The sequence below is a fragment of the Danio rerio genome, chromosome 1 (assembly GCF_049306965.1).
Source record: "Danio rerio strain Tuebingen ecotype United States chromosome 1, GRCz12tu, whole genome shotgun sequence".
Classification (NCBI taxonomy): Eukaryota; Metazoa; Chordata; class Actinopteri; order Cypriniformes; family Danionidae; genus Danio; species Danio rerio.
The window spans coordinates 54227501-54241720 of record NC_133176.1 but is presented as its reverse complement, the minus strand read 5'-3'; the positions used below and the strand labels follow the sequence as shown (position 1 = coordinate 54241720).

Here is a 14220-nt window from a genome sequence, read left to right as displayed (position 1 = left end):
TTTAAAATATCAACCTCTACCAAATTCTTGATATGGCGATTAATGGTAAAAGCACAGGAATTGATGCATATACTATAAAAAAATCTGAAAATATGAAGTGTAAGAGCATTTTACTTTTTATTCATTAGTTTTCTTTTCGGCTTCATCCTTTTATTAACCTGGGGTCACCACAGCAGATGAACCGCCCCAATTTATTTAAGAACAAAATCAAAATAAACACTTTTAAAACACTAAATCATCTTTATTTTTTGAAGTATGCCATAAAACATATATAGTATTTCTAATCATTTATTTTAAATACAAAACAATTGGTTTATATTGTAATATTATGCGTATTATAATACGTTTTCATTATGACTTAAAATAATAAGTAAATTATTCGTCAACCTAGAAACGAATAATTAAAACAATTCTCAAAAACTACATAAAAAATATTTATTAATTTAGCATTAACACGAGAAGCCCCGAAACGCTTGAAGATGAGTTTACGTGATGGACAGAAGGCCGCTCGAGATAGCCAAACTCCAGGTTTATGCGCATTCGGAATGATTTGGGAGGACCAACCCGTGTTTCGCTGCAATTGTCATGAGGCAATAGTACAAATGTATTAAGACAAAAGTTCTGTAAATGACATGTTGCGCTTTTTCTCCGTCGCTCATGCCTATGAATGGCCCCATTAATCCCACGCTGAGGACAGATAACATGGGCCTAAAGACTCCACAATCGAGCTTTAACTATATGTAAATGGCCAGTGAGTGTGCAAATTATTCTCCATAGCCATTTAGATTAGACCCAGAGGGGACTCCATTTGCAGAAGAAACCTTATCAACTAAATAAACGACAAACTCTGCTTTTCGGGCTGATGCAAACTTTGTTAATTACAGAACGCCTGCAATCGCGATCGAGTTCTGCTCTCAAAGCAACATCTCAAGCTAAATATAGGCTATTAGTTTAGAAATAGGCTACACATTAGCAATACGTTTCTTTTGTTTTTACATGTAATAACACTCAGTTTTATTTGCTTTTTATAGCCCATATTTGAAGATTTAACTTAACCAAATATATATATGAACACTTTAAATATAAGCAATGCTTTTTTTTCGATTCAGTCAAAGCTAATTATTTCCCTGAAATAACAACCATTAAAAATTCAATAAATAACTTATGCAAATATATATTTAGCCTATATTTCAATATATTTGAGCTATTTTCCTAAATCAAGCAATTTTACTTTAAAAGTACACTGTAAAAAATCCCGACTGCCTTAAATTTTCAAGCTGAATCAAATTGAACTTATGAGTCCATTGAACTTGTTAAACTGACTTAAAATAGCTTATAAAATTAAGTTAGAATATTATTAACTAAATTTAATAACTTACAATGAACTAAAAACATATTCTTCCTTTCAGGACTAATCAATCATATAATTTTTACAGCCTAACTCAACTTTTTTACTCTTTAAATGTTTATACGCAGCATGATCATTTTGAACAAGCCTAAAAATTTACCTCAACGTGTAATTTATTTTTTAAACTTAAATTTATTTTAATAAAACAGAATGTTTTCAGTGTTACAACATGCAGTGACATTTATTAATTTACTTAATGCAAAAATCCGATCTGAATGACAGAAAGTGGTGTGTTAAATTTATACAAAAATTAAATCATTTTAGCATATGTTAACGAAACATTTTGCTTTACCTTTTTGTCTTGATCTTCTGTGATATTTTCTTTGAGATCCGTAAACTGAAAATCCACAAAGCCAAGAAACACCTTTTTACTTTTGAGAGGAAGGCGACTCCAGCTGATTAGCCAAAAACAAATTAGCCAAACTTCACAACAAGTTCCCAATTTGCTTAAAGTCCACGCATATGCGCTGTCTAAAGAGGATCCTTGTATCCAAACGTAATATTATCGCTGATAAGCAATGCTGACGGATTGAGATTGATCACCTTTTTGATGGCCTGTCCGTCTATGAGCAAAAGACACCTGCAGTCCCGCCCACCCCGGCCAATCAGAAAGCTTGCTTGCTCTCACAGACGACTGCTCTAGCCAATCAGAAACAAGAAGAAGTAATAAACTCCTCCCGTTTGGGCGACGCAATATTGACCTGCAGTGTGAATGTGCGAAAACAAACTATTTCAATACACTTTTAATTCTTTAGTGAGACTTAGGAAGTAAATACGAATGATACAAATATATTATTCTTAAATCGATTTACCGTCTGGCCGATGGAAAGGCGTCGCGAGTGAGGATCAATTTTACACTGTAAAAAATTACATGATCAATTAGTACTGAAAGGATGTTTTTAGCTCATCATCACTTAATAAAATCATGTTCTAACTTAATTTTATAAATTACGCAAGCTGTTTCAAATCAGATTAACATAATATAAGTTTAATGGACTCAAATAATTAACTTGATTCAGCTTAAAAATGAAAGGCAGCCAGATTTTTTTACAGCCTATAAATGTCTATAAACTTCATCCACTTACCCTTCAAAGAAGTTTGAGTCTTAAAAGAATTTAAAACACTTTTAGACAACAGTAAAACACAGTTTCACGGCATTTTAAGTTATTCGTCATTCGAGTCCATGCTTTCTCTGATATGCGGGTCAGTCATTGTCCAGATTTATTACGTCATTAAAAAATGGGCTACATTTAATACCCTGCCATACATAACGAGTGAGTTCAGTTTCAGATTCAAGCTTTTAAATAGGCTATGTTTTAAAATCTTTTTGTGAGGCTTAAAAGTAAAGCAAACAAATTCACACAGAAAAAAGAGCAATAAAATTAGATTAAAATGCTAAAACTAAAACATAATGGATTGACAAAATTCTTAGCCCAGGCTATAGTTTTATATTATTATGTTATATTACTCAAATAAAAAAGTTAAACGATCATGTAAAACATTATAGGCATATAGAAAGCAACAAAACACAATGTAAAATAATTAAATAAACAAAGTAAATTACGACAATAACGATAAAATAATAATAACAGGCCTAAGCTAATGTGGCGTAAATGCTACAGCTGTCAAAATAAATAGTAAATAAATACATAAAAGTAGTTATAATAAACACAACTGTTTATAATACAGTGAAAAATCGAAGATCAAGTCATAATTAGTTTTGTTAAAAGGCTTATACATTCTTGATATCAATGACTAAAAGATATTAGGACTGAAATTAACTAAAAGGTCGATAAACACTGTTGTAGCATATTCACAGAAAGCAAGCGACATTATGGAGCTATTTAGACTTTGTATAAAGTATTTTTTGGATATGAAAACGGCTTTTTTATAAAATGAAAGATGCTTTATAATGTTTTATATCACTCTAAGAAGTATGGGTTGTATAACAAACTCAACATTGGGTTTAATATTTGGAAATATTTTTTTAATTAAAAATGTCAATTAATTTTGAAAATAATTGTCAATATTTGACATAGGCTAGTTTTGGCTTAAAACAACCAAACATTTTTATAGATTGAACGTTTTTTTAATTGAACCTATTATAAGCTAAAAACCGTCGCACCAATATACACAATGATGAGATTACAACAAAACCAAGAAGAATCAGCTCTGACTCCTTGAAAACATATTTGCGCGCGCCAAAGTCTGTTAAAGAGGATCGATCCCGTAAAATCAAGATATCTGCTGGCACTAACCTATTGTCCAGGGGTATTTGTGTAATCCCAAAATGCAGTAGAGTTTCCTGAGCAGTATAAACCCGTAAAGCCGCGGGATCAGCCGGCCTAAAGCGACCGAGTGCGTGTGTGTGTGTGTGTGTGAGAGAGAGAGAGTGTGTGTGTGTGTGTGTGTGTGACTAGCCTCTTTGCCAGGCGGATTGTCGTGTCGTCTCTTGTAAATTGTCGGCGCTTATTAAAACGATGGTGCATAAAATCCCCTGTAAAGCCCGAGTTGTCAGAAAGCACGAGCCAGATCTGTCACTCAGCGCCACTTCCGGCAGTAGAGCGAAGTCGCGGGAAACTTTTACACCTGGATGCGGAGAATCAGCAGGTAGAGCCGACTTTCTCCATCAGCCGCTTAAAAAAACATTTAAATCTCATGCTATTTAAAGAAATGTTTGATATAGGCTATTCATGTATGTGAAAACAACGTTGTTCTTAATTTTGGTTGCGTTAAAATAACTTTCGTAGCAATTTTGCGTTGGATCTACTTAATTGTTTAAGTAAATCGGACTAGAAAATGATCTTAAAGTTGAATTCCCGTCATTGAAAATTTAAATAAAACTTATTTCTTAATTTAATTATAAAAATGTAACACTTCTTTGTGCTACATCATACGAAAATGTCATCATTTATTTGAATATTGGCTCATTTGTTTGGTTAAATAACGAGGCCCGTGACCCATATAACTTTTTAAATTTTGTGATGAATAAGTTGCTGGATATTTATATTATTATGCGTTTTATTTTTCTTAAAAGCTTTGCTTAATTTAATAAACTTTACACAATACTTTATGCAAAACAACAACAATTATATATCTATTTTATTTTCCACAAGTTTTATTATTATTATTAATAGTAGTATCAAACTTTTACACAACCTTTGTAATATGTAGGCTACATTAAAATAATGATGAGCTATTATTATTATTATGAGATATATAATTATTATTATTATAATGATAATAATAAAAAAACAAGTTTTGGAAAATAACAAATATATTATTATTATTATTAAGTTGTGGAAAATAACAAATATATTATTATTATTATTATTATTATTATTATTATTATTATTATTATTATTATTATTGATATTAAAGTTGTGGAAAATAACAAATATATAATATTAATAATAATTATTATTATCAAACTTTTATGCAACCCCCCTAAACAGCACTCATTTGGAAACCCCACAAACAGGCTATGTAAATTCACTAATTTGTTTTCTTTTGAGAAACAAAATGTTATTCAAAGTTTTAACGAACTAAAATAAAAGTAAATGCGACACTTCAGTTCAGACATGCTTTAGATATTGACGTCTTTGTTATAAAACACTTCTCTTAAAGGAAACAGTTGCAAATCAGCCTAAACAGCAAGTTATTAAAAAATATGCATTTAGATAAAGTTCAGTGGCATCACAATGGTGCACACCAAATTAAACAAAATATACAGTTTAACTTTATTACTACTTTTAACAGGACAAAAAGACTTTTGATGCTTGTTTAAACTACTCGAGTAGTTGAGCTGAAACAACACAATTCTTAATGGTTTTTGGAGGACAACTTAATTATTTTTTGTTTAATCTACTTAAAGTTATAAAAATGAAAAGTTAACAACGTTTTGTGCTAAAAGAATTAAGTTGACTTATTAGTTTTTACAGTTTTAAGTGGATCGAGCATGAAACAATTAAGTTGTCATAATAAGACCTTAAAAATTGTGTTGTTTCAGCTCACTTTATACAAGTTTTAACAAACAGCAAACATCATTTTTTGAGTGTAAGAGAAATATGCGCATATGAGGCAAACCCCTGATAATTTGGTCCTGAACAAATGTGCGGCAGGTAAACGAGAGCAGTGATTAGATCCGAGTGTCACTAACCGATCTGAGCTTTTGTTCATGAGAAAATTCAACCGGCAGCTGCTGGCAGGAACACACCCTTCCTCCAGCTCCCAGCTGATCTCAGGTCAGATTCAGCGTCTTTAATCTCGATCATGTGATCCCTGAGACGCGGAGAATCAGACCCCAGATCAGCTGCATAATCCGAGACTCACGCCAGCCCTCAACACTTAACCTGCATACATTATTCAGAGGATTAATATTAGGTTTTCTGAGCTGTGTTACATTACAAACACTACTCACTCAAAAAGGAATAATTTCTGCTGCTTGTTCAAACTACTTATTTAAAACGAGCTGAATCAACATGATTCTTGTTTTTTTTTAGATGACAATTGTTTTATCCACTAAAATTTGTAAAAACACTGCGCTATATGCACACACACTTTTAATTTTCAGCTAGGCAGCCCAGAGCTTCAGGTGAACTGTCTTTCCATTACAAAATTGTCATGTTTAAGATCCGATTTCTTTCAAAATCAGCAATCTTCACTGCCTGTTTGATAAGCTATATGATGTGGGTCTCAAATCGGACAAGAAGTACTGCATTAAATCTTGCTTTCCCCCCGCCATGTCTTTAAAATATGGCAGATTATGTTACCCCAGTATTTTCAATGGAATTTCTGCCCTAGCCTGTTTCTGCTGACAGTGCTAGTGGTTACACTGTCTTTCATCTCCGTTTGCGCTTGAACAACTAAATGAATGCTTCAGTCTATTTAACTGAATGTATTGTAATTACATTGCAACATCGATGCTGTAAAAACAACCTTGTGAACTTCTCTCAGGCTCAAATTAAGTTTTAGAAACAGAAAAAATCTAATATTTGGGGAAAATTATCATATAGGGGTAGTACAATAGAATCCTGACTTTTTTTTAGAGAGACCTTCACATGCAAGGCATTCTGGGATGTTGCAGATTTGCAACATTGGCCCAGTGTGGTAATTAGACACTGACGACTGAATATGATATAAACAATAACTTTTTATATACAACTTTTCAAACAATGTAACACATTGCTTTTCTGAGGCAGAACAACAACAAAAACAATATGGGATCCACATCCAATATATCAAATCCTCATTGAGTAGGTCATGTTTCCAAGTCACTTTGTCATGTGGTACTCCATTTTTGTCATCTGGTGTGCAAGTAGGGATACTGTTTGTTGCTAATGGACAACAAAGTCCTGCAGTGGTACTTCTGAGTAAAAAAACTCATAAAATATGTATCTGGAGTAATAAGGTAGTTAGTTTTTAACTGTTGCAAATCTGCAATGCCTGCCTTGAGAGGGTTAAGCTTTCACTGGAAGTTTATCATTGGCTATTAAACTATTAAACTCTAGCTGTGCATAGAAGAGCCCATTAAGTTAACGTAACCGAATTGTCTTGGAGAAACAAAAGAATTAAGTTAACTAAGTAGTTTTTTTCTTTTACAAATTTAAGTGCATTATAGTTGTCAAAGAAAAACCCCTCAAGAATCATGTTGATTCAGCTCATTTCAACGAAGTAGTTTAAACAAACCACACATGTCAGTTTTTAGAGTGTAATAATGCAGGTACGCACAAATTCCTGCAAATAAAGCATTCTTTTTGAATTCTAAAAAAAGTGATGGGTTGTTGTAAGTCAAATATGGACCACCTTTGAACTGAAAAAAAAATTCAAAGATAATTCGTTGGATTTTGTAATTTTTTTAAGGTAAGTGGTTGTAAACAATTTATTTGGGTTGAATTTAAGCAAACAAAATAAGTTGAACATCACTACATTTCATTTGTTTGTTTAAATTCAACATATAAATTGTTTACAACAATTTTGCAGAAATATTTTTCTATCAGTGTGGGTTAAAGCATGTCATTTAAATGTAAATAAAAACAAATTACTAAGCTAAAACAAATATTCTATTTCAAGCGCCACCATCGCACCAAAATATACAATGATTAGATTACAACATACTGTAAACCAATAAAAAATCAGCTCGGACCTCTTTAAAACATATTTGTGCACACCACAGTCTGTTAAAGAGCATCGATCCTGTAAAATCAAGATATCTGCTGGCACTAACCTATTGTCCAGGGTTCATTCATTCATTTTCTATTCAGCTTAGTCCCTTAATAATCAGTGGTCACCACAGTGAAATGAACCGCCAACACAGCGATTGCCCTTCCAGCTGCAACCCACCACTGGGAAACATCAATACACACTGATTCACACACATACCCTACGAACAATTTTAGATTACCCAGTTCAACTATAGCGCATGTCTTTGGACTTGTGGGGAAAACCAGAGCACTCGGAGGAAACCCACGCCAACACAGGGAGAACATGCAAACTCCATACAGAAATGTCAACTGACAAAGCTGAGGCTCGAACCAGGGACCTTCTTGCTGTGAGACGATTGTGCTACCCACTGCGCCACCTTAATTGTGTTAAAAAAACTCAATGTTGGTTTTGACCTTATTTGACCTAAAATTTGCTTACAACAACCCTGATCTGTTTCGAGTGAACTTTTGCCATGTATTCGGGATCCACAAAAAAGTCCTTTAGAATTTTTAGCGTGTTAATTCACAAATTTTCCTTCGTTTTAATTTGTCAGCGGTTGCCACAGCGGAATGAACCACTAACTATTCCGGCATTTGTTTTATGCAGCGGATGCCATTCCAGTCGCAACTGATTGGGAAACACTCATTTACACACATACACTTCAGGCGTATGGTTTTTACCCAGTGATGGGTTGCAGCTGGAAGGGCATCCTCTGCATAAAACATATGCTGGATAAGTTGGTGGTTCATTCCACTTTGGCAACCCTAGATTAATAAAGGGACATAGCCGAAAACAAAATGAATGTTAATGTTAACACAGCCACGGTGACGTCAGTGATGGAGACTAAAAGCCAAACACTCAGCGTGAGTGTGGACATGGAGATAATGGAGAGCAGGGGAGTGTGCAGCTGTCAATCACAGCTCAGGGGTCCCGCCCACCTCATTAACAGAGTAAACACAAGCAGGAGTGATGAGAGAAACAAGAGGAGAAACTCAGGAGGAGAAACCAGATACACTGCCTAAACACACACACACACACACACACACACACACACACACACACACACACACACACACACACACACACACTGCAATGACAAAATACACCCACATTTCCATCTGAGTGGTGTTGCATAACCTCCAAAAATTACTTCACTTCATGACAGTTCATGACTTCAGTGCTATACTCTTAGCTAACAACAACCAAAAAATAGGTTGGCTAATTGGGAGAATAATCAAAGTTAGAATAAATAAATAAATGAATAAAAATTTAAATAAAAAATAAATTAATTATTAATAAATAAATAAAATAAATAAATAATAATTAATAAATAAGTAAATAAATAAAGAATAAATATTTAAATAATAAATGTTTTGAATAATAAATGTTTTGACTCTCAAAGTGCCAGTAGATCCAGAGTTTAAGCTAAAAAAATCTTCTTTGATGAGCCAAGTTCATTTTTACCAGTCTAAACACTTACAGTTGAAGTCAGAATTATTAGCCCTCCTGGATATTTTTCCCCATTTTCTGTTTAATGGAAAGGAGATTTTGTCAACACATCTCTAAACATAATAGTTTTAATAACTCATTTCTAATAACTAATGTCTATTATCTTTGCCATGATGACAGTAAATAATAATTTACTAGATATATTTCAAAATATTGGTATTTAGCTAAGCGACATTTAAAGGCTTAACTAGGGTAATTAGGCTAGTTATTGTATAATGATGGTTTGTTCTGTAGACTATCATAAAAATATATAGCTTAAAGGGGCTAATAATTTTGACCCTAAAATGGTTTAAAAAAAACTAAAAACTGCTTTTATTCTAGCCGAATAAAAATAATAAGACTTATGAGACTTTACCCAAAAGAAAAAAAAATATTTTAGGAAATACTGTAAAAATTTCCTTGCTTTGTTAAACATAATTTGGAAAATATAAAAAAAAGAAAGAAAAAAATAATCACAGGAGGGCGAATCATTTTAACTTCAACTGTAGTTCTGCAGCATCTAAGCCAACATAAGAGTTTCATCTTCATAGCATACGACTTGCATCTGAACGCAGCCGTTTCCAGCTCTTTCTTTCTCAAGGCTCACGTTATAACTTGCATGGCTGCAGTAATCTCCTTCTCTCTCTGTGTCCAACAATGCGCTTCAGTGGTTTCCATGTGAAGCTCACACAGCCTGGCAAGAATGTGCAGGTTGAGATCCTCCTGACCCACACAGAAACCACCCGAAAACAAAAAAGAGAGGGATTAAGAGCTGCCTGCAGGACCGGCCCCATTGACTGACAGACAGACAGACGGATGCACGGATGGACATACAGACAGATAGTTACAGACAGACAGACAGGCAGGCTGATAGAGAGACAGACAGACAGACTGAAAAACAGACAGACGGATGCACGGATGGACACACAGACAGATAGTCAGAGACAGACAGACAGACAGAATGAAAGACAGACAGACGGATGCACAGATGGACACACAGACAGATAGTCAGAGACAGACAGACAAACAGACAGACAGACTGACTGACAGACAGACAGACAGATAGACAGACAGACAGACAGATAGACACAGACAGATGGACGGACGGACGGACAGACAAACTGACACACAGATAGACAGAAAGACAGGCAGTCAGACAGACAGAAAGAGACAGTAAGACAGACAGCAGAAAAGCTGACAAACAGATAGCCAGATAGATAGAGACAGAAAGACAGACAGACATATTGATAGACAGACAGATAGAGAGACAGACAGACAGACAAATTGATAGACAGACAGATAGACAGACAGACAGACAGACAGACAGACTGAATGATAGACAGATAGACAGCAGAAAATCTGACAAAGATAGACAGACAGACAGATAGAGAGACAGAGACAAACAGACAGACAGATTAATAGACAGACAGATAGACAGACAGACAGACAGACAGACAGACAGACAGACGGATGGACAGACAGACTGATAGACAGACAGACAGACGGATGGACAGATGGACAGACAGACAAACAGACAGATAGCAGAAAAGCTGACACATAGACAGACAGACAGAAAGACAGACAGATAGAGAGACAGAAAGACAGACAGACATATAGCAGAAAAGCGGACACATAGATAGACAGATAGACAGACAGACAGACAGAGACAGAAAGACAGACAGACTGATAGACAGACAGACAGAAAGACAGACAGATAGAGAGACAGAAAGACAGACAGACAGACATATAGCAGAAAGGCTGACACATAGACAGACAGACAGACAGACAGACAGAGAAGCTGAAAATCAGAAAAAGCTGACACATAGACAGACAGACAGACAGAGACAGAAAGACAGACAGACTGATAGACAGACTGATAGACAGTGAGAGTGACTAATAGACAGAGAGACAGACAGACGGACAGACTGACTAATAAACAAAGAGACAGACAGACAGATATTGATCCAGTTGTGTGGAATGATAAGAGCAACTATAGATGTGCATTTCCTGAAGGAAACACAAGTGCTCATGGAGAAGAGGGAAAGTTGAGTGCTGACATTTAGCTTGTTTGATGATGCCATGATGATGTCATCTTGATTTCTATTAGCTCTGAAGGTGACACAACTACATTTCTGGAGTATTATGTGCCTGGCAATGTGGCAAAGTAAGGAGGAGGGTAACTTTAATACTAATGTTACCATGTTGATTAATATTTCGGAGACACTATGATTAAATTTAATAAAATTGAAAAGTTTTGCTTTGGTAACAAGTTGAAATAAACTGAGAATTTTGAAACTGAATAAATTATTTATATATTATTGTTTTTTTCCTCTATTTCAGGAAATAGCTTCATGAATTTATTTAATAATAGACTGAAAAAATGTGTTTGATTGGAGTAAACCCAGTTCACAGTGACGTTTTCACACTTGTGCTGTATTTGCGAGTCTTCTAGCGAGTCATTTTCTAACCAATTCCCAAAAAACGTGAGCAAACAGCCTTGGCTTCCTCCACTTAATCTCTCTTTCATAATCTCATTACTTCATATCACACCAGCAGATTATGAGAAGCAATCTCCTAATTACCATGTCAAAAAAAATACAGCATTGAAGCCAATTGAAAAGTTAAGCCGTCCGGTCATCAGACTAATTAAAATCTATTGATTATGGATGCGAATCTTTATCTGATGGATTGGCCATGGTGAGCGGAGCTGCCATACAAACGTCAGAATCGATCAGATGGAAATGGACTGTTTTAAAGGCTGCTTGACATATGGACGAACCCGCCGGAGTAATGCTTTTGTACAGCGGCTTCTGGCTGGGTTAAGCTGGTTATTGTCACTGAAACATATGACAAATTCAGATAACAAAGAGCGCCGTTTATGTAATCAGCATTTGGTTCTCTGCATTCAAAAAAAAAAAAAAGCCTTTTCCAGAGGCAAGAATGTGACATATCCATATTCAGATGGATGCATCACACACACACACACACACACACACACACACACACACACACACACACACACACACACACACACACACACACACACACACACACACACACACACAGACTGATCTATGGGCTGAATCCAATTTATAACCAGATGATAATCGGCCATGCTGAGATCAGTGTTCACTAATAATCATGCTTTGGTGGTTGTTTAGCAGGATAGTAAACATAGCATTAAATGCTTGCCATTTCAAAAGTTACACTTGTAAATATATGTGTACAAGATAAATACAATTAATATACAGTCAGAATCATAACCCCCTTTGAATTTTTTAAAAATATTTCCTAAATTATATTTAACAGAGCAAGGAAATGTTCACAGGATTTCCTATAATATTTTTTCTTCTGGAGAAAGGCATATTTGTTTTATTTCGGCTAGGCTAAATTTTTTTAAATACCATTTTAAGGTCCAAATTATTAGCCCCTTTAAGCTATTTTTTATTCGATAGTCACATAGAATAAATAGAATAAACTATTGTTATACAACAACTCGCCTAATTAGCCTATGCTGTCTAATTAACCTAATTAACCTACCTAAGCCGCTAAATGTCACTTTAAGCTTACACTTTAAGCACTAGAAGTGTCTTGAAAAATATCTAGTCAAATATTATTTACTGTCATCATGGCATAGATTAAATAAGTTATTAGAGATGAGTTATTGAAACTATGCTTAGTAATGTTTTGAAAAAATCTTTCCATTAAGCAGAAAGTGGGGGAAAAAATAAACAAGGGGGCTAATAATTCTGACTTCAACTGTATAAAAAAATAATAATTTTAAATACCAATTCTAAGTAGTGAAAAAATTAATAACGGTAAAAATGTATTTGACAGTTTATGAAAATGTTTATACTTCAGTCTTTTTCAATTTCATTTTTATGGTTACCTTTAGTAATTATATATGTGTGTTCTTGAGATTTTTGGTAAACATAGCATAAGATATTAACAGTTAAATAAAATGTATAATTACATATAATATACTGCATATTATAACAAGCATTTCATTCCAGTTACATTCTTAATATGTTTGTTATTTATCAAAAAATAAAAAATAAAAAATTTCAAATATATATTTAGAACATAAATAAAATAATGGTCATACATTTTTTTTTGTAAAAAGTGAATAAAACATGAAATAAAAAAATAAGTGAAATAAAAATACAGACATATACGTTATTTAAAAAAAACATGTCTGTACTTTTATTTCACTTGAATTTTATGTACTTAATTTGGTGCATCAAGTAAAACTAAAATGAGAAAAATTGCTTTGGCAACAAACTAAAACAGATAAACAAAATTGTGCTAAATTAAATTTGACTTGTATTTCATAGCAGAGAATACAACAAACATTATTTACTGTGTTTCTCATGATTTTTAAAAATTTTTCAAAATAAACACGTATTCCAATTTTGGTTTTTGCAACACATTTCAAAAAAGTTGGATCAGTAAAGTGTTTACCACTTTGTAATGTTGCCATTCCTTTTCACAACACCTAAAATACGTTTAGGCACTGAAGACACCAAGTGTTCCAGGTCTCATTTTGTCCTATTCCACCTACAAACAAGTCTTAAAGTGGGCAAAAGTACAGGATCTTCGTTGTCGCATTTTGCTCTTTAAAATGCGCCACACATTTTCAATTGGATCCAAGTCAGGACTGCAGACAGTCCAGTCAAGTACCTGTATTCTCTTCTTCAGCACCCAGGACGTTGTAACGTCAAATTATAGTAAAAATTACCTCTACTTTCTCTTCTAGGTGTTAAAATTTGTAACTTTTATTTGATTTCTTTTAAATTTATCAGTAATATTCAACCCAGACTCATTCTGATTATGTACCCCAATATACATTTCTGGAGAGCGCCAAATACCAGTTTTTGTTTCGCCAATCCACCAGAGGCCACTGTGTACGCTTTTTGAGATCTCAGAGAGTGCCATTTCCTCCTGCTGTTCTCACGTCAATTCACCAGAGGCCATAGACGACTGACTGACTTACTGACTGACCCACCCTCCTTCCCTGAACCCAACCATTAGTGTTTTCGAAAGCACAGATTGACCAGCGCCCACCCACTTACCTAAACCCAACCAACAGTTTTAAAAAGCAATACAGAAATTTACTCAAT

At 34.2% G+C, this 14220-nt stretch overlaps 2 protein-coding genes across 20 annotated transcripts in view; one reads left to right on the top strand and one right to left on the bottom strand.

Moving 5' to 3' along the window:
* Positions 1–14220, bottom strand: part of otx2a (orthodenticle homeobox 2a) — a 238883-nt gene that overhangs the window by 7905 nt on the left and 216758 nt on the right. For 5 of the 19 annotated variants that reach the window (XM_073908412.1, XM_073908452.1, XM_073908920.1 and 2 more), the window contains one exon: positions 1701–1745. The exons of 6 other annotated variants lie outside the window; for them this stretch is intronic. In XM_073908412.1, coding sequence (XP_073764513.1) covers positions 1701–1745 — 45 coding nt within the window. 19 annotated transcript variants of the gene reach the window in all.
* Positions 3811–14220, top strand: part of gprin3b (GPRIN family member 3b) — a 72027-nt gene continuing 61617 nt past the window's right edge. Inside the window, exon 1 of the mRNA XM_068221741.2 lies at positions 3811–4018. The gene's annotated coding sequence lies outside the window, so the exon portion shown is untranslated. The remainder of the gene's footprint in view (positions 4019–14220) is intronic.